This window comes from Zophobas morio, unplaced genomic scaffold (assembly GCF_036711695.1).
Source record: "Zophobas morio isolate AGI-343-1 ecotype UQ-CSIRO unplaced genomic scaffold, CSIRO_AGI_Zmor_V1 ptg000023l, whole genome shotgun sequence".
In the NCBI taxonomy this organism is placed as follows: Eukaryota; Metazoa; Arthropoda; class Insecta; order Coleoptera; family Tenebrionidae; genus Zophobas; species Zophobas morio.
The window spans coordinates 4,054,345-4,082,272 of record NW_026972128.1 but is presented as its reverse complement, the minus strand read 5'-3'; the positions used below and the strand labels follow the sequence as shown (position 1 = coordinate 4,082,272).

Genomic DNA, 27,928 nt, shown 5'->3' with positions numbered 1-27,928 from the left:
ATATTACAATGTGTTATTGATGCCGCTGGTTTTTACTTTACAGAGGTCATCACAAAACTGAAATCATAAAATAAAATTTTTATCATTTTTTTTAAAGGGCGAGGGAATTTCTGTCGAAATAGCCTTCGACCAATATCTGTACAGATTTGTATTGGTATCCCCCCCTCCCTGTAGCAACGTTTTAAAATTATAGACATTCACGACCATAAAAAACGAAATAAAATCTTCTCTTTTATTTATATATGTTTTGTAAATATCTACAAATAAAAAAATAAACAACTTTTTTCCAACAAAACAACTTGGTGAATTTCATAATATAGGACAATTATTGCTCATCATTAAAAATACGGTACCATCCTACATCTACAACGGAACGATAAAAACTAACTAAAAGTTTAACAAAAAATTTGCCACTAGCTTGCATATAAACCCTCATCGCACCAACATGGCCACTAATTTTGGCGGTAAAAGCTCATCACAATCTATATACAAATATAAAAATAATATAAGTAAAATAACTAACAGTTAATAATCAACTTAAGTCTAACAGTATAAAGATAAAAACAGCAACAATAAATTGCACTTACAAAAGAAATTTAAAAACAATATTCACAATTACTTATAAAATCCTTAACAGCTAACACTGGAATGATGCAAAATGTAAATAAATGTGATTTACAACTCCTTGTGTTATCACTTGCATTTAAAAGAAAAAATGTATAGAAAGCACCTATATAAAACAATATTTAACATTTTTTCTTTGTCAAGATAATGCATTGAAGGAATAAAAACGCTTTACGTATCACAATCTCAAAATCTCAGAATTTGATTCAACTCCATTTTGAATAAACATTATTAAACAGCTATATACCGGCTGTCTAAAATTTTCTTCCCGAAGCAATAGCATTCATAGAAATGTCATCATTAACACAAAATAATTTGGAGTTTAAAAATGCAACTGTTTTAGAATCATATTTAATTTTGGAAAATTACCATCAATAACAAAATGACATTTTTTGCTTAAAAAAATCTGAAAAAGGGGTATTGCCCGAGTACATTCCCAGACACTCGCTACAGGAACTCATCACGTACTATAGTAGATGGTGCTCTTAGGCTGGGGATATATAAGACACCAAGCACGCGACACACGGAAGGTATTTTTTTATCTCCATGGGCAATTCAGACCACGACTGCTGTAAAAATGAATATTTTGACTTCATGGCGTCTTGTTTTTAAGTTATAATCACAATAATACGTTATTATGATCTGTACATATGGTTTGAGCTCCTAGCTTGTGCCTACTTTTTAACATAATTCAATTCTTATTATTCTTATTGTTAATGTCATTCCACGTAGATCTACAGATTAGGCCGAATAAAAAAACCCTATGTGAGACTGTTTTTTGGCATTAGGATTATTCAAAACTCGATAGTTCTTTTTTTTTGTTTTTTTGACAGAAATTAAGAAAAAGCCGCGATCACATTGTCACTTATAACACGAAAATTTAAAATATTGTCAAAAACAATCGCAAACCCACCCCAAACTATCATAAACACTTATTATCAACATGAAACCCACAAAAGTGCCAACAAATAAAAGTGCTACATAAAATCTGACATTTACGTGTAACGACAAACGTAGTTGTTGTTCTTCCTGTACAGCTCAGAAACAACAGCCAAAGCACCTCCTGGTATAAATCTAACGAAATTATCTCCAGCCAGCGGCCCGATGGCAAACAAATTGTCAAAACCATCGACGTGGTGTGTCAATTTATCAATTTTCAGAGTGTTGGTTTTGCAGTCTATAGGGGCGTTTTTCTTCACGCCCAGGTTGTAGTCTGGGGGAAGGAAAGTCAGGTCGGGGCGGGACCCTATCAAGACGGCGGCAAAAGAAACCCGGATTTTTACAATGTCGCCGCTGGATTTCGATGTAAGAATGACTGATCGAGAGTTTTCATCGATGTCAGAGAGTTGGTATTCGGGGTAGGCTGTGTAGAAGGGGTAGGTGGAGCCGCCATCTTTCATCATTTGGTGGACCTGGCAAAAAAGAAAAATTTATAATTATTAAAGTTATTGCATTATCTTCACAAGTTCTCAAAATTTTCCAAATTTTTAATAATGTGTAATTTTTCAGTTTCTTGAATAATTATGTTTTTATTCGTATTTTGAAAAATTTATAAGTTATAAAATTTCGAAACACCTCGAAATTTTCAAGAAATGGGAAATTCTAAAAATCCTACACAATATAGTCCCGTTTGAAATCCTCAAAATTAAAGAAAAAGTCAATTGAAACTTGTTTTAATTTCAATTTTATTATATTTTAAATGTTGAATTGCAATAAATAATTTCTTATCAACGTGAAAATTAGCAATTTCTAATCATTTTTTAAACAGAATCTACTGATTTAATCAAGAAATTCTGCTGTTGATCCCTTCCATATTCTTTCCTCCATTAAAGTACTGTATTATACACTACTAGTACTCGTATGTATTAGTACAATAAAGTACTTGACCTCCATTATCCCGTCAGGTAACCAGTGATTATAAAGGAACTTTTAATTCTAAATATTTATAAAAAATAAACTAACATAAGGGACTTCTTGTAATAAGTTGCCAATTTATAAATTAAGAGAAGGCTTTTAACAAACCAAATCAACAAATCGTATATTTCCCAAAGCGTTAAAAAAAAACACGGACTTGGTCCGCATTCCTGCGATCCCGTAATTTCACAAAATGGGAAGATCGGTTTCACCTTCCACGAACAGAGGGCGCTTTTGTCTTATATGGGTAATCCAAGATTTAAAAATGCCTTATAATTACAATAAAATTTGTCGCTTTAGCAGTAATCGAGTTTCAGAGTCGTCGTTCACGCATTTACTTTGATAAAAAATATTTTATCACGCAGAGAACGATAAAAATTAACATAAAATACACAAAAACGTGAAAATCATGCACAAGCATATCAGATGTAGTGCATGAATCACAAAACAGAGATAATGTTTTCGTGACAGAGATATTTTTATCTAAATACTTTATCTATATACATGATGTCAAACGTAAGCCGACAAAAATAAATAAAAATAGTGGCTTATACTTATTAGAGTTGTTCTCTGTTTCTGTGCGGTTTTAAATTTGAACTATTACTCAAGTACTGTTTACAATTTTTTTCTTATATGTACTTACTTTATGGTACTCTGGGTACATATTTTCAGGCAACTGCTTGTTCAAATCCGCCGACTTATTCCTGAAGACGTGTACCACGGGCACGTTTCTGCCCCTGGTGGCAATTACAGCGTCGGCGGCACTTAGCCCGGCCCCCACAATCATCACCGGTTCCACCTCCTCCACCCCCTTCTCTCTGATATAATGGTCCAAATAGTACTCCAGGCTCCTCAGATCGTGGAACAGCCAGCTAGGATCTTTCTTGGTTTTGGAGAAATCCAGTCTATTCGGCAAATCGCTGGCACCGTTCGCCAGCACCAGGTACTTACAATGGTACGTCGTGCTTTCCCCCGACTCTACGTTCCGGGTTTCCACCGCCCAGTTCGCCCTCTGGTCGGGATCACAGACTGGGCTGATTCTGAAAGGCACACGCGAAGCACTCTTCAGCTCTAAACTACGGGAGTTCCTCAGGCTATCACTAGAAAAACTATCACATGTAGAAGAATCACAGCTTAAACTGACAGATCGGTCCGTGTTTCGTCTGGCCATGGGTCTGTATTGGGCAACTTCTCGGATTTTCCTGTCTGGGCTTAGGCCCTGACAAAGCGCTTCTCGGGGTCTCTTACAACACCGACTGGGCTTGAGCTTTCTGTGGCCCCTCGATAGAAGGTAGTTGAAAGCGTCCGAGATGAGGCAAGACTTTGGGCTGGGAATTGCCTCGATTTGTTCGTATTCCATGCGGATCGCCAGGCTTTGGCTCTCGGACACGTATATTTGATCCATTTCTTTCAGTCTTTCGGTTCGTTCCCTCTCCTGGGGGTCCCGCCGGGGCGGGATGAGCGGCGAGATGCCGGTGACGAGGGCGTTGTTATTGAAATGCTTTGAGAGGTTCATCTCTCGGACGTAGTTGACGTAGTAGTTGGCCACGTTGCAAGCGAAGGCCCGCTTTTCGCCGGAGTCCCGCGAGTGGAAGGGCAATCCGGGAAGTGCCATCCACGTTCCGAGGGACAGGGTAAGGATGTACGGGTCCATCTTGTGCCAGGAACCGCCGGGTGGACCCTTACCCAGTACTACGTGGTCGATCTACAATTAAAAAAAATGTGTTGAAGGAATAAAAACTAACAAGAGATGCAAACACATGCGGACTAAATATAAATCTATGTATGTACTAAGAAGATCTTTAAGTAAATCTAAAATAGGTTCAAGCATTTCTGAATTTTTATATAATTATTTTATACAGGGTGATTTTTTAACCTGAAATTTTCAAATATGTTATAAGTTCTCAGTACGAGAAATGGAAAAAATTGAATTTCCTTTATTAAAGTGTCAGCTGTCCTGAATCTAAAAAAATGTTGGACAAACCCTACGTACTTTAAAATCGAGGTTCCTATTTAAGATTTCACCTACAAGAGGAAGGGAGGGGGACTAATTTTTTGCACCAAACCGCATCTTCATCTACGTGACAGTTCGAATGGTAAAAGGAGTAACGCGCTAATTGGAACCATCTGTGGATATTCTCTCACCTACCTCCACTCCAACCTTTTTGAACTCCACCAATGGCTCCATCTCTATTCCGATGTCGGCACATGGATGCAGCAACGAGTCCAAGAGCAGCGACACCGGATTGGTAGACCTGCCTTCGATTCCCTCCGCTAGATGGCCCAAATTTTGTTTGACCAAGCACTCGTGCAAGCCCGACCTCAGTCTCATTGACAACATTTCGTCCGGATGCTGATCCGAGACCAGAAAAGGAAGATTTCCAGAGAGCATATAAGACAGGGCAATGCCGCTCGGGCCGTTTCCTGGAAAGTGACGTCGTCAGAGGTCACGGAATTCACTAGAAGGTCACGGCGAAGGTGATGATAACGATTGAATGAGTTTTATTTGTTTATGAATTATGGATGCGGATGAATCAGAGATATGTTGTAGTATTTTGTAGTAAAATGTTGTGTAATAGGACGCAGCTCCAATTCGATAATAGCTTCCAGTGGAAACATCGATTTATTTATAATTCGGTTGTTTGTCGGATGGAGCGATAAACATATTTTTGAATTGCGCTTGGTAACAATTCTTATCGTGATATGATGGTCGAAGAAGAAATGTTGTGTAAAGGGTACTTCCGTTTTTTTTTTTTGGTGTTGGTGAAAGATATGGCTACCTACCTACGATAACCACTTCCTTGTAAATAACGTCACTGGGATTTCCTGACTTCATGATTGCTGTTTTAATCTGGAAAAAAAAATTTGAACTAGTTTAATTGACGTTGATTCATTCAAGAAAGTAAAAAGTGGATTTGGATGGTATAATTTTGTGTTTCAAGGTCGGTGCAATCAGTAAACTTCCCGACTGGTGGGCAGTCTGAGAAAAAGCTCTTGGAAGAGATCCAAGTGAAGTAAAAGTCAATTGCTTGTCTAGCGCAGTCGTAAAAATAAATATATTTGAGGACACATTTAGCAAAATAGTCGGAACTAATATCCAAATTTGTAGCACACAAACGAGTTGCGGTATGTACAGGATGGTCTAATTTAGGAACATACACTGCATAGTATTGACTTGACTCCACGTGTTCAATTTACAAATTTCTTAACAAACAGAAAGAGAATAAATTACGCAACTGAGTTAAGAAAGCTGCATTGTTTATAAAAATAAATTTGTGGCTACTTTTGAGTTATTCAATGACATATATCGCAAATTGTAACTAGGAGGTTATCATCTTTTTAGGCTTTTTTAATCATATTTAGAACTTGAAAGATAACTTACACTTGCTAAGAGTATTCTTTTGTATTTATTTTAAAACGTCAAGTGGGCTGTTGTTTTTAACCACTTATATGATATGTTATAGTTATGAAGACTATATGTTATTGCCACAGAGCTCTTATTGCCGTGTGAATATATAAATATAATATAACTCTAATAAAGGTTAATAGGCTAATAGCGCGAAATTTGAATTTCTAACTAACATGCTGAAGTGTCAATAATTATTCTAAACAAACGTAAGCGAATAAAAAATAAAAGCAGGAAACCGATAGTTACTTTAGAAGTTTCAAACAATTAAATAAAGTTACGTTTTCGAAGACTTTAGAGTTGCCATTTTTATTTAAACCGAAATGAAAATAAGAAAATGACATTGCGGCGTTATAGTCATTCAATGGAGTGCCTGTGCAGCTAAAGTCACTAGATAGATTAAGTACCGCAATGCTCCTCCATTTTGGGACAAAAAAGCGGTAAATTTAAATGTTATTTATCTGAAATCTGAATTTTTCAAGGAATGCAAAAATATTTAGCCAAGAGGGCTATATACTTTGGCATATAATGAAAATAACAGACATCAACATATTATATTATGGGAGGTAAATGCTGAGAAGGTAATTATTTTTTAAACAAACAAAAATTGGAAATTTCCAAAGTTACCAGGTTTTGGGAGAACAAGAATATAAAAAGGGCTGGGAGATACGTAATGCAACTAACAATAAACTAATTATTATTTATTTTTTGCAAGATTACGCATAGCTACACTTCTGCTGCTCATCGAGTCACCCATTTTGGTAAACTCCTTCGCCATATTTTTGAGCAAAAAGTATAACCTACTTTTTATGTACAATTGAACAAATTTTTCCAGAATATTATGGCACAACTATAAACAATAAACTTCTAACAAAGGGTACAAAAACTATACACGTGCTATACACCACAGAACTCAATTTATGTGACGTAGCAGAGAATGCGTCCTTGAAGCACTTCTACCAGTAAACTTTTAGTAATGTACAAAAGACACTAAAAAGCGCCACCATTTTGGGGCAAAATTGACATATCTCTCTCTAACTCATGGGCCTAATGGATTGATTTTTTTTTTTTTTTAATTTTTTAAAATTAATCTATCTAGTGACTTTATGTGCAGCGTTTAAGCGACGCCATCGCACGGTTGGCCGTTGAAACAGAATCCCAACCTGTCAACAGCGTTACTTATTTATAAATATCGAAGGCAATGTAAAACACTTTTTTAAAATAGGTATATGTGATACAATTGTGTTTTTTTTAACTCAATCTGAGAATTTTTAAGAATACTAAGTTTAAAATGTAGAGCATTATATACTTTGTCAAAAAAGTTTTATGATGATGCTTTTAAGTAACTGCATGATCCAGATTTGAAAGACTTCAAGTTGTTAAGTGACCGTAGTAATGTTGACATCAATAATTTTTTCTTTTGCACTCACTTGTAGTTAAATTACAGCATGAGATTATAAGAATGTTACATGGCTGAAATATAATTACAACTTAGTGTTACACAAATGATACGTTACACAAAAATACAAAGTAAATGTTGGAACTACACGTGAAACTTCTAAATACCATTTCTCTGTCAAACACATGAACAAAGTGTAAGTTTAATTAATTCTCGACATTCCACAATTTCTAGAAAAAGACAAAAATACATAATTCATCTCAAAAATTTGTTAAAGTACATCTCAGTTGAAATTTATAGCTTATTTTATGTTGCCTTATCTGTGTTTTAATAATGTATCCATATTTTTAACCTTACGGGTTATCGTAAAAAAATAGATTGTATTAGAATTTGCAAAAATAATTTCAAAATTTTTAAAAGACGCAAACGTGATCACAGAACACCGATTGAAATTTATTCATTCACTCATTTCAGAACGGTGATTTTATGAGTCTTATGTAATTTTTCTGTTAGGGCAAAACAATAACGTTATAATTGGTATTACATTGCACGTGGCCAAAATAATACACTCATGGCAATGAAAAACTTTTTTCTAGAAAAAGTTTAGCAAAGATAAAATGGGTGTATTTCACTTCATTGTCTGTGTCATTGATGTCTATATACAATGACAACACACTGTAACATAACGAGAATATAATAAAACCAGAGCAATAAAACATGACATTTGATGTTACATAAAAGCAATGTTAAGTTTTATTACATGATAATTAAACTTGCAATGTTGTGTTACGTAAATGTAACAGTATTGTATTTGTGTTATAATACCTTGCTGTGCTTATCATATGAGCATATGAGCAATTTTCATAAGAAGTTACGTCGTCAACATAGTGCGCAACAAAAAAAATGCCAGTTTTTTCTTTTCACTTTAAAGCAAAAATTCGCCAAAATTATTCTTGCTTTGTCTTAAAGCTGTACCGCTGTACCACGTATATACAGTTTCTTATATTTACCAAGTAGGCCAACAACGAGGTAGACGTCACACTTGTTCGCGCGAGTTTGAACCAATCACAATCAAGTACCTTAAAATGTGCTTGAGTGCAGCTGATTTTTCTTATATGCGTTTTTTACATAAATTGGGAGAAGTGGCCGATTATTTTAAATCTGATTCGCTGAAAGTGCCCCGAAAGCAATACAATATCAAATATCGAACAAAAAAGAAATCCGATTTCTACTACAATCCATAAATTATGGTAAAATAAACGTACGTAAACGTAAACACATGCAAAAAAAAGGTGCAATACACATTTTATATAAAATTCTCGTTTTATTCACAATATTTATTTATAACATTATCAGTATAATTTTATATTTCTTAATGAAGCCAAACACTAACGCACTGTATTTAAAATTAGAATAAAAAATTAAATCCGAAGTGTGTTAGTTATTCTAGGCTTGCACCTGTGTATAATTTTTTAAAAGAACTTGTCATTTAAAAATATGTCACACTTGACAACACAATTTTACCTTTATTGCAGTTGCGATACTGACAATAACAAAAATAATGTAAATGCATAACCATATCGCAAGCAAAACTGATAACAGTCACAAATTTTCCTTTTCGGTTTTTTACGAACAAAAAATGACCTAGTTTTGTCAACCACAAATGACATTAACGAACAATGTAGCAATAACGATAATGATCTCCCATTACCTTTGCTGACAACTATCGATTAAAAGCTATTCCTGCCCATAGCATAAAATATAAATAAGGTAATAAATAGCAGGTTCCAACAAATGAAACTAATGTCAAATACACAATTGAACTTGAACTTTACAAGCGACTTCCACAAATGAACTACTTAAGCTAATAAAAATTGTTATCACAATTAGCTTAATTAAAGTGTGAAAAGTTTCCAGAGCGACACCAACTCATAAACATGTCTTAGTATCCTCAAAAGCCAAAACTGGAAAATCCCGCAAAATATGAACAGCTATTTTTAACGCAAAACTATTCATATTTTCGCAAAATGGGGACACATGGAAATCTACTTTCCACCAAAAGTCTCATTTGAATATTACCCAAGGATATATTTAAAATTTTGTGTTGTCATGTCATCCTTCATTCTAGAATGTGCGGAAAACGGAACGATTAATTTTTTAAAATGCAACTACTATTTTTAGAAGGACGAATATGCCGGTTGCTGACCTCAGGAATGTTCGTCTAGACAAAAAAGTATGTAGATATGGGGATATACATATTTCTTGATTATAAATAAACTACGCCGATGTAGCAATAGTTCACCCGGTGACTGTCTTTCTAACGATAAAATAATTATTATGTGGATGGCGAATGGCCCAAATTTGCACAACGCAGTTGCAAAAATGTGCGCTGCTCACTTTCTACAGCGAAATTTTGACGACTTTGAGGTATCGATCATTACAAAAAAAACGAACTGAAATTAGTCAATTATATTTTAATGCTAAATTTGATTTTAATTTATTGAAATAAATGGAAATAGCATAAAGGAGTCAATGTCAAAAATAAATTCATTAATATTTATGAAAGCTTACAGCGATTTTAAACTTTTTCCGCTAAAAACGACATACAGCATAGACAGTTTAGATTATGCACAAAAACAGAAACAATTCCGAAATGGTAAATATTCTTATCAAAATAAGACCGCACAATTCATTGACATTTCATGGAAAAGATGCGTCCTAGAAATTTCAGATGATGTTGTCAGGGCAATTTTTGTATGTTTTGTCTGCTATTCCGCCAATCTTGTAATTACATATCTTATCAAGTTATTGTTACATGTTAATAAAAGCTAAAAGTCACAAATCTATTTAGATAGGGCGGAAGATTGTTCTCCATTCAAGTACGTTATTGTCTGACTCCAAAGTGTTAATACAATCTACTGTTGACAATACATTTACGTGTTGAAGAGATTTATCAATTTTATCTAAAAACAATTAACTTTTTTAAAACACTATCAAATACCTGAAGTCATATCACGGTTGCTCTGTGCGTGTATTTTTTTTTAATTTCACTTTAGTTTAGAGCTTTATCTAGATAACGCCAATGCGGTTGGCGAAACGCACCAGCAAATATTTTGTGTATTTTTTGTTACGAGAATAAACGTTACATTATTATAGCACACCAAGTGATCAAAAAGATTTCTTCATAGATCTAAAATCTAAATCTATCACCGGCTTATACAACACGTCTCAGCAATTGATTCCTTTCTAGAATGGGTTTATCGTTTATAATACCCGTGAATAATAAATTGCATAATGATTTTCCGATATTTTACACTCAGAATAATTAATTTTTCTGTGGCATGTTGCATAAAGCAGCGTGAATCACTATGAATCGTAATAACAAAATTTGCTGTAATTTGCCGAAAACAATGGGAAGGTCGTTTATTCATTCTTGTAGCGGTTTAATTGTTATATTTCCTTCATTCTGGAATCCATGATAAAAAAAAAATTACTGAAAGCGCGCAATTATTATTCTATAGGGAAAATCGATGCAGTGGAATAAACAAATGGGTTAATAATATCAGCAAATTATATTTAGATTTATAATCTCAATTTATTAATGTGTGTTTACTTTTATATTGATCTGATTAGGTGAAAAATAAGTTTTTAAAAATAAAACAGTTAAATACGCTGTTTTACACATCGTACGAGTCAAAACAAGTCCGAACTTGCAAAAAAAGACAGGATCGGTTTATCACCATGACTTTGACCTGCTAATTTTTAGATTTTCCTTTTTTACAGTTCAATCCTCGTCTTTTAAGGAAGCAAAATTTAAATTGTCAAATGTTACCATGTTATGAGATCTCACTACAGTGTCAAAATTAAAGCACTTCTTGATAACATCTTAAATGGTACTTTTATATATAATGTATGTAGTATGTACATACAAATATGTATTATACGTTTACTTCTAAAATAATATTTAAAACAGCAAATTTTATTATATTTCGTTATCACGCGTTTTTTAGAAAAAAATGTTTCATTTTCAAATATATTCCATTTAAAAATTACGCATAGAAATTCAATTTTTTTAAACGGAATATCTACATATCATATTTTAACATGAAAAGGGGATGATAAAAGGTGTTTTTCTTGAACAGTTTTCAAATGAATTACATTTTATGTAAAAAAGAGGTCATTGAAAAATTGATAAAAATACAATCTGTAACTTTTTTTTCTATAAATTCGGCACACCTGTATTGTACCAATAACAATTTTTGAAACATAATCAACTTCTAACATTCCACATTCTTTTTTTTTATTAGGTACACAAAGAAATGCGTTCGCTAATTAAAATGTTTCCACTATAAATAATTCGCAATTAACATTATCAGTGTCAATTCACAATTGGCGCCCGAATGTCACGAGGTTATCTGAAATGTAAAATATTGACAAGTTTTCCGAATAAGTGACTTTAAGATGTTCTTGATAATACGTACGCTATTAGATAAAAAAGAATTGAAAACACACACCTTGATAATCAAACAATGCAACATAAACGCAAAAAAGAAATCATTTCAAATAAATTCAATAGTGAATAAAATGACCAGGAATGTTGCAGGGGGTAATCAACACTGCAATAGAATTATAAACACTTAGTGTAAAATGCACTGATAAATAAAACAATGAACTTGATTCGTCGTAAATTATCCCAACAACAATACAATTATTTTTAATGAACAATAACAGAAATAACAATTACAAGTTCTGTAATTGAAGTAATTTATGACGAGATCCATACAATCAAATTTGGAAAATTTTGACAACACCGTTATGGTTTACCAATTGCATCTGGTTAATGTCAAAGTGTTCGAAGGGTTAGAACTGAAGGTTGTTGCCGAGTAACAATCAAAAAGTCGTTACATGTTTGTGTAAGATACCGACGGAAATTATGAAGCATTAAGGAACGCAAATTGCTACTTGCAAGCTTCAATTAAATCGTTTTATTTGAGGTTGCCTCATTTGAAGAAAAATAAAATTGCAAAGAGATAAATATACCACCTATAACAATAAATACATGCATGCTAACCTTGGAATAGAACGGAATTCGTGAGAATTGAAAAGTTGGTTTCTGAGAAAAAATTCTTAATTACAATATTATTTTGAATACAAAAAATCAGTCTTGGTTTTAAAAATCGTTTACGTGAGGGATGTACTGCAGGCTGTTTGCCAATTAAAACAGGTTTGATCAACCTGTTGAAGCCACGGGGATCGCGTGTTTGAAACTATTAAAATTTAGGCAGTGATAAAGTGAAACTCCAACATTTCTCGTACTTCAACAAATTAATATAATTAAAAGTATTTTACGTCCTTGTGGAGTGTTTCATACAACAGAGAGAATTTTCAAATTTTAAGTATTGTGAAATTTTGGCAAGCCATCTTGACGTGAATTGCCATCATTTTAAAGTTTTAAAGAGTGAATTTTGTTCCGTAGCGTTTTCTATTTTCTATTAACGTACCTATAGGGTTAGAATGAGATAATAATCAACATTTACGTAAGTAAATTTGGGAAAGTAGTGACACTTATGTTGAATATTGTACTAAAAAAGTAAAATCATGAACACTTTTATTATTCATTGTACAACACGTGAGTGATAGTTACCAGTAAATAAACTGCAGTGACTAATTTTTTCCCACCAGAAAAAATTGGTCTAAAGAGTTTAGACAGTACTTCCCTCGCTGTCGGAAACTTGACGACTGCATGCCTATTGTGTTTTTTTTCTCATTACATTTTTGTAGTGGGAATTTAAAAAAAAATTGCGATGACGTCATCAACATTTTTGCAAGGACACGTATATCAGTTGGGATAGATGTAGTGTAATACTAAGAATAAAATTATTATATTCTCAAATTTTCGGGAAAATGAATTGGGTCGTTTGAATATTGATTTGTAATAATCAATAAAATAACGAAACAATTTACTCACGTATACCTACGTATCAGAGGAAACTGAAAATCGTGTATGTATAAACATTGTTAATTTAAGATGACAGGCGTAACAGCATACGTGAGAGCCAAACACAGAAACTGTAAACAAAACGACCGTCGGTTTTATTGCTTCGACTTCCGCTTATTATATAAAACATTGGGTTTTATTTTAATTCTTGACGGTGAAATTCACAATTGGTTGATTATAAACATGTCTATTTCACATTCGCGGAATCAAGTGAACGCATAAAACAAATGCAGGTCTGTAATGTTAAAGTCGATGTAAATAAGCGTGCTACCCTTATGTTTCAACCGAGTTTTTCCTTTAACAAATTTTGTGTCTACCAAATTGGGTTGGTTGGGGTGTAATACTAATAATAAGTGTTGCCTTTAATTTAATCAATAAAATAAATTGACTTCATTAATTTTTTTGAACCACCTCTTAAGAAAATCTAAAAAATATGAATGGAATGATAAATCACAAGTACAAACTCATCGTATTTTTTGCATTTTAGATAGGATTTATTCAGCAAAATTTAAGGGTGACGTCATCAATTTTTTTAGGAGGGATGAACAAATACATTTTGAACAAAAGTTTACCATGCTTATAATAACTTTAAAATATTCCCAAGATTTCAAAGCATTCGGTTTTGTAATTCCTGATTAAATCGATAAAATAAATTCACGCCTTCATTAATTTTTTTGAGTCACCCTGCATATGCAAATCCAAAAATATGAATGGAATGATAAATCACAAGTACAGACTCATCATATTTTGTACATTTTAGATACGATTTATTCGGAAAACTTTTGAGCTGACGTCATCAGTTTTTTGTAGAAGATAACCAAATATATTTCGACTAAACATTTATTATGCTCTTTATAACCTTAAAGCATCTGCAAGATGTCAGAGCATTCCGTTTTGTAGTTCCTGATTAAATCAATAAAATATATTTACGCATTCATTAATTTTTTTGAGTCACTCTGTATATGCAAATCCAAAAAATATGAATGGAGTGATAAATGACAAGTACAGGCTCATCATATTTTGTACATTTTAGATATGATTTATTCGGCAAACTTTCGAGCTGACGTCATCAAGTTTTTGGAGGGGATAAGCAAATATATTTTGACTAAACATTTATTATGCTCTTTATGACCTTAAAACATCTGCAAGATTTCAGAGCATTCGGTTTTGTAGTTCCTGATTAAATCAATAAAATATATTTACGCATTCATTAATTTTTTTGAGTCACTCTGTATATGCAAATCCAAAAAATATGAATGGAGTGATAAATGACAAGTACAGGCTCATCATATTTTGTACATTTTAGATATGATTTATTCCACAAACTTTTGAGCTGACGTCATCAAGTTTTTGGAGGGGATAAGCAAATATTTTTTGACTAAAGATTTATGATGCTCTTTATAGCCTTAAAACATCTGCAACATTTCAAAGCATTCTGGTTAGCAGATTAAAAATTAAATTTCAAAATGTTTTATAATTTTGATTTTTTTTCCAAAAATCTGGACGTTTCGGGTGAAAAGTCGATTCAGAGTTGTAAACTACATGTGTAGGACTATGTTATTTTATACAATTGAAAACCCATTTACTATGTACAATTTTGAAGTGACGTCATCGCTTTAGTGGTGGGGATGATTCGACAAATTTTGGTTAGCGTTTTGCCATCTACATGATATTCTTAATATAAGTACAAAATTTCACAACAATTCGGAGATTATCTGTCTAATAAAAATCCGTGACAACAGACGGACAGACGGACAGACGGACAGACGGACAGACGGACGGACAGACGGACAGACGGACAGACGGACAGACAGACGGAAATGGGAGACCTATTTCTTCGTCTTCTAGGGGTCATGAAAGATCGAGAAAACGTAAAAGTAGAGAGTCGGCCGACGGACTCGATTACAATACTTCCTTTGCTTACGCTCGGGAAGTAAAAAGAAACGATGCATACATTGTTAAACTTAATCTCTGTGTAAATAAACAATTTTCTAATGCGCTATTACGTAAATTGCATTCAATATATTCGAAAATCGAGAGTGTCGTCCTCGGACAAGGTCCTTCACGGTGAAAGTTTAAATAGTAAATTATCTTAGAGTTGGTTTTACCAAAAAGTTTATCGTAACCTTACAGTAATGTGGTTACTTTTTAATATCGATAGAAATTTGAATTATGACACCTTGCAATAATTAAGAATGTAGCGTCATTTTTTGTTAGATGCGTTGTAATACAAAGCATGAATTTCGCACCTTATTGGTATGCAATTCTACAAATTTACTGATTAAATAATTCCCAATTTAAAAGTCAGTTCTGATTTAAAATTGTTAATCTATTAATACTGTTTTTCCCATTTTTTCCTTACGCTTTCCTTAGTTTTTATTTTTTTTTTCTCGGAAAGACAAATCCAAGAAATGTTATAATTTTAAGTCAAAATAGACACAATAAGAAAAAAAGGGGACAAAAATCTATTTTATCTAAGTGAAAAGAAAACCAAAAACATGATGCATGAACAAGAGCAGAAAGTACACAAATTATATCAGAAGGAAGAAAAAAGATAGTTTAAAGAAGAATACTAAAAAATAGGTAGGTGGCATTATTAAAAGCTATTGAAAAAATCGAAAACACAAAAGGATACAATATTGAGTGCAACAACAGATAAGATAACAATCAGTAAGAAAAGCAAAGAAGTTGATAAATAAAAACTATAAGAAATGGAAAACCGCAGAGATAATTCTGATAAAGTCGCAAATGATACAGTATCTAGGTTAGGAGGGAATAAATGCGTAATGTAAAATAATAGAAACAGCAGCAAAAAAAATACCTGCTGGACCAGCCAGTCGTTATTGCACAAATATAGATATAAAACAATAAGAAAAGTAATGGACATATAATGAAGGTACCAAACGAACCATTCCAGAAATATATCATTCTCATAGATTTGTACTCTATTATTAGGTTATTGTTCAAAGATATGGACTACACTGAGAATAACAAAATTTAGTTTGAACGTTTTAAGATCACCAAAAGAATTAGGTAAGGTGGAGTTCTGAGTCCTATATTATTTATATTAATTATGAACGATTTATTCAACAATATTGAATACAATCCCAATAGATGGAATATCTGTATGTATACATATGTAAGTAAAAGTATAAAAACACAGGTTTGAACTGTCAAGCTATTACGAATATACATAAATTTCATATATGTATGCAAAATGAATTATCCACGATTATCACAAAAAAGCATATTTCATTGATAACGAACCACCGCTTTTTTTTTTAACATAATTTTTGTTGACTTCGGCATAAATGGTTGTAAAATATCACATTTCACGTGTAATAATTAATAATCCGTAATTCCCACACATTTTGTAATGAAAGAGACAAGCGAATCAATACTGTATTTACCTCAGCAGTTTATATTTATATCCACAACTTCCCTATTAATATCCTGTATTCCCATCAATTTTTACTAAAAAAAGATACCTACTAAAATAGTGTTTGTCAATAAAATTCCAAAAGAACACTCTTACATTGCGCACTTGCTAACTTACTTAAAATTTTTGACTAAAACTGTAGCAAAAAAAAAACGTTTCAAAACTTAGGTTTAATGTAAGCCAATCGAAGAACTGCTAGCTTCAATTTGACTTTTCTTTTTTCGTATCTCTGGTACAAGTAGCAATATACAGAGTGACTCAGCTCAGGTTTTAAAAATAAAGTCATTGAACTGATAACACGTCTTATCATTTTTGGTACTTACAGATTTTCATCTGTAGAAAATGAAATTCCAAGAAATTGTTGCACAACAGTACAATTAAATAATTTTGTAGCTGTAATAATGTTTATTTTTTTTTACATAACTACAAAGCAAACTAAAAAATGTCCAAAGCATTACAGTCGTCCATTGAAAATTGTTAACACAACAAAATATTAGTGTCTTATCTCGGTTTCTTCTGGTACAACAAACAAATACGCAATACGTTAAAAAAAGCGTTAGACTTTCGGATCATAAATGTAAAAGAATGTATGAAGAATGTACATGTATGAAAAAATACAGTTCAAAGTGTAACGATTAAGAAAGCTTAATTACCATGAGTAGTTTCCACAATGTATTTTAAATCATAAACGAGATTAAAGGTTAATAACAAGATAATGAAAGTTTTCAAACCTAGCAGCACGCGGCAAGAACCCGCAAAATTCTAATAAAATGTGCCATCTAATGACTCAGACTCCTGTCCAGAAAGTAAATAAACGATTTTCCAACGTGTTCCTATTAATTATTATTTATTTTTATAAAAAAAAAAACAATCCTTGAACAACACCCTTGACGTTGAAAGCTCGATTAATGTCAAATTTTTCTCGGCAATAATAAAAAAATACGTAAAAATAGATTACAGTGACCTTAAATGACGAGTAATTATTTCAGATAACAAAACTGGATTTACTGTGACGTGTGATAATTATACAAATTTTCAAAAGGAAATATTTCCCGATGAATTGGTAGCCTATTGTAGTACTATCAGCTAAGGCTGTTTATCAATTTAACTCCATTCTAAGCTTTTTCAGCGGTTCTATTTCTGCACATCATGCAATCGTATCAGTTTCACTAGGTACCTACTCTGAAAAATATAAACTTTCAGCAGTTTAAGCGCATTTATAATGTTTTTAAACTTTAAAACTTTTTATTTTAATATAAAAAAATGTGTAAAACTTCATTTACCAAAGTGTTCTAAATTTGGTAAGTAGGATCTCATTACTTACTTTACATTTAGACTTATGTGCGCTACGCGCACGACACGCTTATTACGAATGCATTTTTTAGTTAAATTACGTGTCTGTAAAAATACCCACAAAGTAAATTACATTTTGCAACATTTTTAATACTAATAAAAAAAAAGAGTAATTATGTTTCGTTTCATAGTGTCTACGAATTACACCACATGTCATGACTCATTAAAAAAAAAAATTAAAATAACTGTATGAAGGTTTTTGCTTATTTTCTCATTAAAAATGGTCATCCTTGGACAATATTCTTCACTTTGAAAACTCAATTAAGCTCGATATTCAAAAAACCGCCATCACAAGATTACATTGACCTTAGTGTGGTAATTTTTTAACAGCGACAAAAATTCGATTTATTGCACCTTGTAATAATTAAATATGCAAGTGTCAATGACGACCAAGGAAATGACTACTTCGGTAATAATGATAATAACATCAGGTGCTAAAGCTACCATCCACCTCACTTCCTGAGCTTTTTCAGCGGCCCCATTTTGCGCATCATGAAACCGGATCGGCTTCAGCACACATGTTCCGACAATATCAAATTTCAGTGGCAATTCCACAACATTTTCTAATGATTTTGTAATGACACGACAAAGCCGATCCAATCAATAATGCACCTCAGCAATAATTCATAGCAACAGCTCACCTATCAATAATCTTTTATCCTTCACAATCTGTCCTCAAAAAAAAGACCAAATCCCAAAAGTCGTTAAAAAAAAACGTTTTCTGTGACGAATTCCAAAAATTACACCGTTGTCGATCGCCACACACCTTTATCTACACTCTTAAAACCTCGCAACTTCCCTACAACAGAACAGCGACTACTACTACTACAAACTTTAGTCATGCCGGGCCGGCAAAGAATGGATTTTCTGCGCGCGCATCCATGACACTATAAATTACGTAAAGAGCGTCGTTAAGGTGAGGGTCATAAATATATGGCGTGTCTATGGCATGAATGTGAAAATTGGGTTTTGCGGGTACTTTGCCGAATGATGGGAGATAAGAGGACAAGCCCACTGATTGTAGAATGCGATGAATAAAACGCGTGTTTGAGCTTGTTCTTGGCCTTAAGACTCAAAGAAGCGCAAATTTTGGTTGCGCAATACTTTTTGTTGTGGCGTAACGCGAGAGGAGTCACATATATTTTTTTTTTGTAAAGGTCGGAAATTAAAATTGTGCGGAAAACAAGCAATTATTGCAATATTTTTAAATGGCCCTGGGGCTAATTTTGGAGAGTATGTGTAACACCAGCGGATGGATGTATACATGATGGTTCAATATAAGCGTTATGGGAAAGATAAATAATTATCTAATGCATATATGTGCGGTGAGTGGGTTTTATTTTGGTAGGGTTTAAAATTAACTAATAACGATAACATGGATTTTGGAAAATTGGCAGATTCATGTGTTATTTTATTTTAGCATTACAGGAACTTTTCCTGGAATCTTGATCACCATCAAAGTGTTTTTTTTATCAATTCTGAGATTTGTAAATTTTTGGACTACCTGGGTTTTCCAGTTTTTCATGATGTCGTGGTTACTTGGGTTTCAATTTTTAGATTTTTCGGAAAAGTCAAAGTGTTTGTATGTTAATTACCTACTTTTCAAATTTTTCTCGTACTCTCATTATTATTTTACAAGGGAAAAACTAGCAATAAAAGTCAGCCAAAAAGTTCCACCGAGTTGAATGGGGCTACTAACTCTTACAAGAAATAAATATGTAAATTTTAATAAGAAATTAGTATGTAATTACACACTAAAAATTTGCAGCGTCACTGTAACACAATTTTAAAATATTTATGTATTCATATTTTCTTTGATGATGTCATCGACAATAATGCACCTTTTTCTAGAATTTTAAATTGTTGTCATGTATCATTTTACAACAAAATGTGCGATACTGTATATGATTAGAATATAAATATTTAATAATGTTACATTAGTAAGAAAATCTAGGGTCAAAGACTAAAATCTTTTATTCGACTTTGAGATGTCATTTATATTAGACATTAACAAAAGTGTGATTCAACTGTTAAGATGTTAGAATTTATATAGTTCGATATAGGTAAAACATTAATAATAATATACAATCGGGGCCAGAAAATCTTGGACTTCATTTTCCTGCCATTTTGAAAATTTTGATGTAGCCCATGCTTTATTGTCACTTTGATATTTGAAGTTTAAAAGATTTGTCACGTCGCATCCAGTGTTAAAAATGACAAAACTAAAGAATAAGGTTACAATTCTTAAGGTGTTTCACATTCTGTGACAGAGGAATGAAACTGACTGTACAATCTATGTACAACAATGAGTAGACCCTTCCAGGTAGAAGGGTCGTAAGCTCCACCCCCATCATTTTGAGTCGGTCCAAGTACCTAAAACGACCATTACGAACCCACATTCCGACATCACAAGTTCAAGTTCGTACTGTAAGCGTAAGAGAAGTAAAGTGTTATTTGTTAACAAGGTGTTTTTAATTCAATCTATCAACATTCGACTTTAACGAGTCAAAACACTGACGTTCAAAATTTTCTAGCCGCGCCTGTATATAACTGAAACTGGAATATTGCTATGCAGTCTGGAAACCTTTTATTTATCTACTGTTACTACGTGCTGCAGAAAAGTATTTACTTTTTTAAACATCATAGCTATCGTCTTTAAGTCTCCCCTCATAGGGAATTGCTTACAGAATTCGAGATATCAGCTCTGTATAGCAGACATCACTAAGTTGCTCTTACATTTTCCTCAAATGCTGGCTAGATTAAATTTCATTGTAAAATCTAGAAATGTCCCAACATTTATTAATCTTATTAATCTTATTGTATGTGCTAAGAGCAACTTTTATATGAATGTACCTATTAATTATATGTTTTCCAAATTGTATCCAGCATGACGTATCAGATAAGCTCAACTACCATGTCGTCCTTTAGTTTTTCGTGTAAAACATATCTCATTTTCCAGTGAAGATTTATTTATGACATGTTCAATCATTGTATCGACTGTAAACATAGAATTTTTGTACACTAGTAAAATTTTACAACCTAAAAATTAAAAAGTCTAAGCTTCTAATCAGCAGACCAATAAATTATAGAACCTCGATGGAGGCTTAGTGGTCGTCACACGTTGAATAGGATGACATGTATTCTATTTTATAATTGATGTGGTCTCTGTCACTAATTGTTTTTGTATGTCGATATGTAGTTGATTTTTAACACGGTGAAATTATTTTATCTTAGCATTTAGCAATGAATCTCTAACTTTTACGAAAATTTCAAAATGATACTCGTCACTAGTTTGATGAGGTTCTTTAGCAGGTTGTTCAAGTATTTTTGGCTTATTATGGAGTATACAAAAATAGTGTGCTCCAATTTTAATAATTTTTGTAACATATAAAAAATTAGGATTTTCAGAATTTTGATCCGATCTTTTGATCCTGACTTTGTTTTTTTAATGTCATTAATTTATCTAGTTAAGCCCAACACAAAAGGTTTATCCATTTTTTGTCACTTACTTTTAATTAGAAAACGGTGATAGAGAAAATAAACGTAACAAATATATGAGAACTGATAAGACTTTCGTTTTCCTTTCACTATTTTGTTTCGTTCTTTTGTTAACCGCAATTAATTCTACAATTTTGTTGTATTTAAAATTTTTATTTTTAAACTATGTAGATGCTAAAATGTAGTTCTTACCAGCCAATTTAACAATATGGAGAAATCTTCTGGCTGCCTATTTCTGGAAGAAAACTGCCTCAGTCATTTTTAAAATCTTTTTTTTTTTTAGTAATTGACAAGGGAGTCAGTGGCCGATTTATTTTTAAGTCTGATTTCACCTGCCACTAACGAGATAAATTTGATGAATATTTTCACTCTCATTTTCAAAATTTTTGGCAACAAAACTGGCTTAGCCCGTATTTACATCTTATTGGTCAAAATTTGAAAGTCAAATAGTTTCACAGGTCGAAATAGTCAGCTTGCAGTGTTTTTAAATAATTATATATTTAGAGAACTTTTAAAGTTATTTAAAATTAAAAGTACTAATAAGAATATTAATGAACATCTCTAATTCTTAGAAGAGTCACTGTGTATAACGTAAACAGAAACTATTATTCAGCATTCTAGAAAACATGCACCTTCAACTATTTTAAAGTTATTTAAGTATGCCTTTGTAAATATGTTTACAGAGATATTTAAACATACAAAAATAAATCATTTTTTGCATTTGTACTTTGCCAAACTTTTATACGTTACAAATATTTCTAACCATTTTGAACACGGTTTTATTAATTTTATTAACAATTGTAAATAAATTTAACTGAGGCTACGTGGAAATAAAATGCAACATAAAATAAGTTTTTCTCAGCAAAAGTAGCTAAACTGTAGGATTCTTAACTTCTGCTGACAGAAATCAGGTATTGACACGTTTAAATACAATTAGAATTCAGTAATTTTAATATGCGCACCAAAAGTAAACATTACCAAAGCGCATTAACTAAAGTAGGATACCGATAATCCACGCTTTTATCCGCTACATTAACCAAAAACAATGTAATGATATCGAGATTTTGACGTTACCTAACTAACACTGACACAAGTTGTGTGGCTAAATAATTTCACTAAAAAACCGTAACAACGTCGTAAAACAGTGAAAATATAGAAACGACGTATTGGCAAAAACATGCTTAAATTTCATTCCTGAAACAACTGCTAACTGCAACAAAGTATCCTAGTTAAATATGAGGAGTGTTATTTAAAAACCAATGTTAAATTCAAATTCATGAAACAGGACATCGAAATATATATTTAAGGAACAAAGATGACAAGTTCTATTCTATGAGGGAATTTAATAGTTACTTAATAAGTTTATAAATAATGTTGATTAATAAGTAGTAAATAATTACCAACCATAACCATAGGGATTCTTTTAATAATATTTTTCGAAGTTTTGAGCTTTTAATTTTTATTAAGCTTTCATGACTTTCATCTTATTATGATTCAGTATTTGATTAAGCCAAGTTCGTGTGCCGTCATTTCAAGGACTCGTCGATAATCTTATAGTTCTTGAATATTGCGTAATATTACACTTGGATCCTATTACAAAACAATCATAACAACAGAATTAACTTAAGCTTTATTTTTTCCCACAAGTTTTACCTAAATCTTGTTTACGTCTGTAAATCGTCTAATAATGGTTTATTATGCAACATTTTTTTAATTTGCAATATTAAATTTTTCGCGTTTCGAAAGTGCAGTGTTAAATTTAGTAACTCGCGCGGCTATATTTGTAAAAACAGCTGGCAATACGGAAATGTGAAAACTATACGACCATTCTAATTCTGCCAGAAATCCTGAAATACTGACACATTTTACAGCGGAGCTTTCTCTCAAATTTCTGAAACCCGAGGACATTTTCTTACAATAAAAAAATGGTGCAGACGTTTTTAAACCAATGGAAAAATTAGCGAGATAAGTGATAATGATAACAAACAATTAGATATAAGAACTGCAATTTCATCGTTAATGGAATCTTTTCAATTAAAACTAGAGTAACTAAATGGCACAGCTTGTAATCACATAATATCACGAAACTTGTTTTAACAAATTGAATTGTATTGTACGGTTGATAAACGTTAATTTGAAAAAAACTGACACGATCGCATGTGAATTTTTCTGCAACTCATTGGATGATATCATCCTTAAATAAAAATAAACAGTGTGAATAGTGGGCAAGATTAGTTGTGAAGAATATAAAGAGTAGGTATTGTTATAAATGTGGTTATGTAACAGACAAGTTCATACTTGTTTTATGTGTTTTTGAATACATTTCGTTTGTCAATCATTTTTAATGAGCCTGAGGCGACGGTCACTAATAATTCGGAATATTTTTGCTTACGAATAGATAAGTAATTTAATGCAAAATATGAAATATAGCTGATGAATTATTAAGCACATTGTTATCGTGCTTTGAATATTTACTGCTGCGCCAACAGTGTTTATACTTTTTTTAATAAACTAATTGGGTTAAGTACCTATGGCTTAAATGTGCCGAAGCACTTAATAAAATTGATAGAATCGTTTCGTTCGTGTTTGTCTCTTTTGTTCAAGTATCTCATAATTTTTTTATAATTATTGCAACATAATGATTCTAGTGCTTCGCCGTTTACACAGAATATTTGTTCGAGTTAAACAAAGCCCAACTCTCTGTGATACACTATGTGTACATTTTAAAATATTGCCCCGCTATATGCAGATAGTGCTTAAATTTATGGAACCTGTTTCGAACAACGACCTTTTTATGTAATTTATTGTCACCTTTACAGCGTGTAATTATTCGAATCCTTCTTGCACTTATGCAAAATCGCTTGAAAACAAAGAATACAGCCTCAGGGTTTTTTATTTGTCCGGTGTTATTAACCTTGATATACAAAAAACTGTCTAATTTCGTTTTGTTTTATGGAGATTTTCAATTATTTTAATGAAATTTTCTTCACAATACTTAAATTGGAAGTCATACTTTTTTGGAGGGATAAATGAACCAATTTTGATCAATTTTTGATAACCTTAAAGCACGCTTAAAATTTAAGTAGTTCTGGAGAAGATTTCTCTGACATTGCTTAATAAAGACAATAAATAGTATATGTTTGTATTAATACCTTTAAAGTAGTCAGTTACCAAAATAACATTAGCTAACGTTAATTGAAGATTAAAATATGTATTATTTTCCATCATAATAAATCAGAGATATTTACAACGATTCGGATTATGATCTTTGATCGGCGGAGCAATTTTAATTAACACGACTAATAAACAATAATTATTACGACTGACTTAAAATATAGGACAAAGAGTGATGCAATGTCACAGTAAATTTCCAGAAAATGAAACGTATCATAAGCGTTCTTAGGAATCTTTTCTCAAATTTAGTACTCAATAATAGGAGTATATTTTTTTATTTTACGATGTTTTATAAAGTTATTATTATTAAATAAAAATCGAATCTATAATTTCCAGTTCTGTTGAATACAAAAAATCAAATCTTAAATGTACCTTTAGGGTTTCTAAACTGAGTCAACATGCAAACTATTTCAGCTGGACCTGCATTTACATTAATATAATACCCAGTAAACACGCAAGTTTACATACTATATACTTATACTTTATCTTTGTAATTTTTCTTATCTTATTAATTAGTCAAATTTATGTAGGTAAGCATAATTTAAAACTACAAACCATTTGCGACTCTTTTGTCAGAAAAGGATTAGCCAATCTCTAAAATAATCCCCTAGCCCTAATTGTATATATTTATCACTTATCAGTTTATTTCCAAAATGACGTTTCAAAATTCAGGTATGATAGTAATTCTAGACAAACGCTATCTTTGTAAAATAGTGTTAATTTTGGGTTTTAACATTAACTTGTCAAAATTTGTTTTGAAATTATGTACAAAAGACAGAAATAACATAATTTAAATAAATAAATAAATAAATTAATGATTAAATAAATAAATAAATAAATAAATAAATAAATAAATAAATAAATAAATAAATAAATAAATAAATAAATAAATAAATAAATAAATAAATAAATGCCCAAGACTATCGCGCCAATCGCGCCATCTATTGCTTGATACTCATGTACAGTTCCTACACTACATAAGTATCTAATAAAATTTTATTGGTATTTCAAAGTTGGACCCACAAAACCATGAATCACAAATTCAATGCAACCCTGGATGTTTCTAGCCCACTATACACGAGCGGCACGCTCCTTTTATTGGCGTCATTATCCCCCTGCATTCTGCATTGTCCGATAATCCCTCAAAGCAGCGGTTGTAAAATTTTACTAAATAGATACTGATGAAGTGTAGGAACTATAATAGAAAAAACCTTTAATTTTTTTATAGTTGACGTTTACCATATAACCTTACTTCATAATGTCATTCTTGACATTTCGATATTTGTTAACAGTTTCAATATGATTTTTTTGTGCCGTAACTGTGCATAGACCTTTTTTAGTTTCAGCAATGAGACACGTACGACTTACTGGTCAAAACATAAAAAAACTAGCATCATTTAAAAACCAGGTAAACCATCATATCCTGTGATTTTGTTATTAATATTGTGTTCTAGATCGGCGGCATTTTAAGAGAACTGAACAAATTTGACAAAAACGAGAAAACCGAGGCTGTGTCTTACATCCAAAGTTATATTGACAATGACTCGAATGCTGGTTGTTCAACTGTTGAAAGTGATTCGTCTAAACAAATTGCAAGAAAAAAGAAAGTTTCAGAGAAAGTTGATAAGTACAAGGTACAAAAAAAGAAATATAGGATGAGATTTTCTACAAATAGGAAATTAAGATACTCAGACGGTGGTGTTTCTGTGAGGAAAATTGTTTTTAAGTGTAAAGTGTGTGATGGCAGTGAGAAAACGAGGAAGCTTATGTTGAAGCATTTGCAAACTCATGTGGGGACTCCTAGATCATGTATTAAATGCAAGAGGACTTTCAATGGGAGTGTACCTTTTAAGTGGCATGTTAATTATTATTGTAAACCAATTTTTTATGGCAAGTGGAAATACAAATGTAATTTGTGTCCAAGGGTAAGGTTTTCTTTAATGATGGTGATCTTTTTTATTGAAGCTTTTTAAAGGAATTTATTTCAAAAAGAACTCTGGAGAGTCACATACAAGGGCATAAGAGGAATAGTTGTGCCTACTGTGATAAAATATTAACACGAAGGGTGCAATTGGTTAGACATTTGTTAGAAGAACATTCAATTAAACTTGAAAGGGATACTTATAAATGTGATTACTGCGAAAAAAGGTAGTTTTTATTTGTGATTTTTTTACAATCTAAGGAGTCTGTTTCAGGTACATAAAAAAATGTTCTTTATATTACCATTTAAGGCAGCATCTGCCTGATAAATATGTTTGTTTAGAATGTGGTAAAGTAAATAACAATACTGAGGAGTTTGAGGAACACAAGAAACAACATGATCTTCACAAGCACTTTACTTGTTCAAAATGTGGAGATAAGTTTTCACGGAGGCAGCAGTATTTGTATCATTTGAAGGTAATTATTAAAAAAAAAAATGAAGGTGTATTTATCGTTATTCGAATGTACTTGGACGACTTTTTTAATCCGTTGTAAAATATGCAGTTAATTAAGTTGATGTAGGCAACCAGTTATACACCAACAACGAAACTCAAATTACAAAATATCCGCAATGGTGCGCTGATATTTTCAATTTTTTCTTTTAAAGTTTGGTTATTTTGTCTTAATTTGAATTTTAATTGTATTATTGAACTTGTAAGTTGACAAAAAATCATTGTTTTACAAATATGGAACCAAATTCAAAAAAATGTATTTCTGTCCGGAAATCGTCATTTATTCAGTGCATTGTGAATCGTGTTGGATGTAAAAATCGTTTATGTGGTTTAGTTGCGGTAATGAGTGACGTGAGTTGCAGGATATTGTGTTATTTTAATGAATAATTAGTGAAGGTTGGCGACATTTCATAGCTTGTAGAATAGGAAAATCTGTCGATTCGTCTGAATTAAATACAATTTTAGAGTTTTATCCTGCAATCGGCGTGGTGGATACAACATCGAATAAAATTTACCAATTGTCCTCTCCATAAAGTTGATGACGTCGTCGTCACAAACAAATATTTAAAAAATTATCGCCTGGGGTGCAACATGTATTTATTTTTCTGAATTACTTACACTGCCTGCATTAAAATTAATTTTTTATCCTCGTAAAAAATTATGACATAAATTGCACCAACAAAATCTCACG

The 27,928-nt window shown here is 32.0% G+C and overlaps 2 protein-coding genes across 3 annotated transcripts in view; one reads left to right on the top strand and one right to left on the bottom strand.

The window, feature by feature from the left end:
* The window catches only part of LOC135133884 (zinc finger protein 260-like), a 62,506-nt gene that overhangs the window by 29,834 nt on the left and 4,744 nt on the right, over positions 1–27,928 (top strand). The window contains exons 1-5 of one of the 2 annotated variants that reach the window (XM_064062412.1): positions 23,393–23,884; positions 26,146–26,213; positions 26,260–26,730; positions 26,781–26,953; positions 27,001–27,202. In XM_064062412.1, coding sequence (XP_063918482.1) covers positions 26,154–26,213; positions 26,260–26,730; positions 26,781–26,953; positions 27,001–27,202 — 906 coding nt within the window. In that variant the 5' untranslated portion in view covers positions 23,393–23,884; positions 26,146–26,153. Of the gene's footprint in view, positions 1–23,392; positions 23,885–26,145; positions 26,214–26,259; positions 26,731–26,780; positions 26,954–27,000; positions 27,203–27,928 lie in introns of those variants that run through there. The other variant, XM_064062411.1, reaches the window with a different exon arrangement.
* On the bottom strand, positions 219–18,966 carry LOC135133885 (oxidative stress-induced growth inhibitor 2-like). Its single transcript, XM_064062413.1, has 5 exons — positions 18,775–18,966; positions 5,323–5,389; positions 4,688–4,962; positions 3,182–4,243; positions 219–2,036 (listed from the first exon to the last, which is right to left on the bottom strand). The coding sequence occupies exons 2-5, from the start codon at positions 5,372–5,374 to the stop codon at positions 1,620–1,622; spliced, it is 1,806 nt and encodes a 601-aa protein (XP_063918483.1). The 5' UTR covers positions 5,375–5,389; positions 18,775–18,966; the 3' UTR covers positions 219–1,619.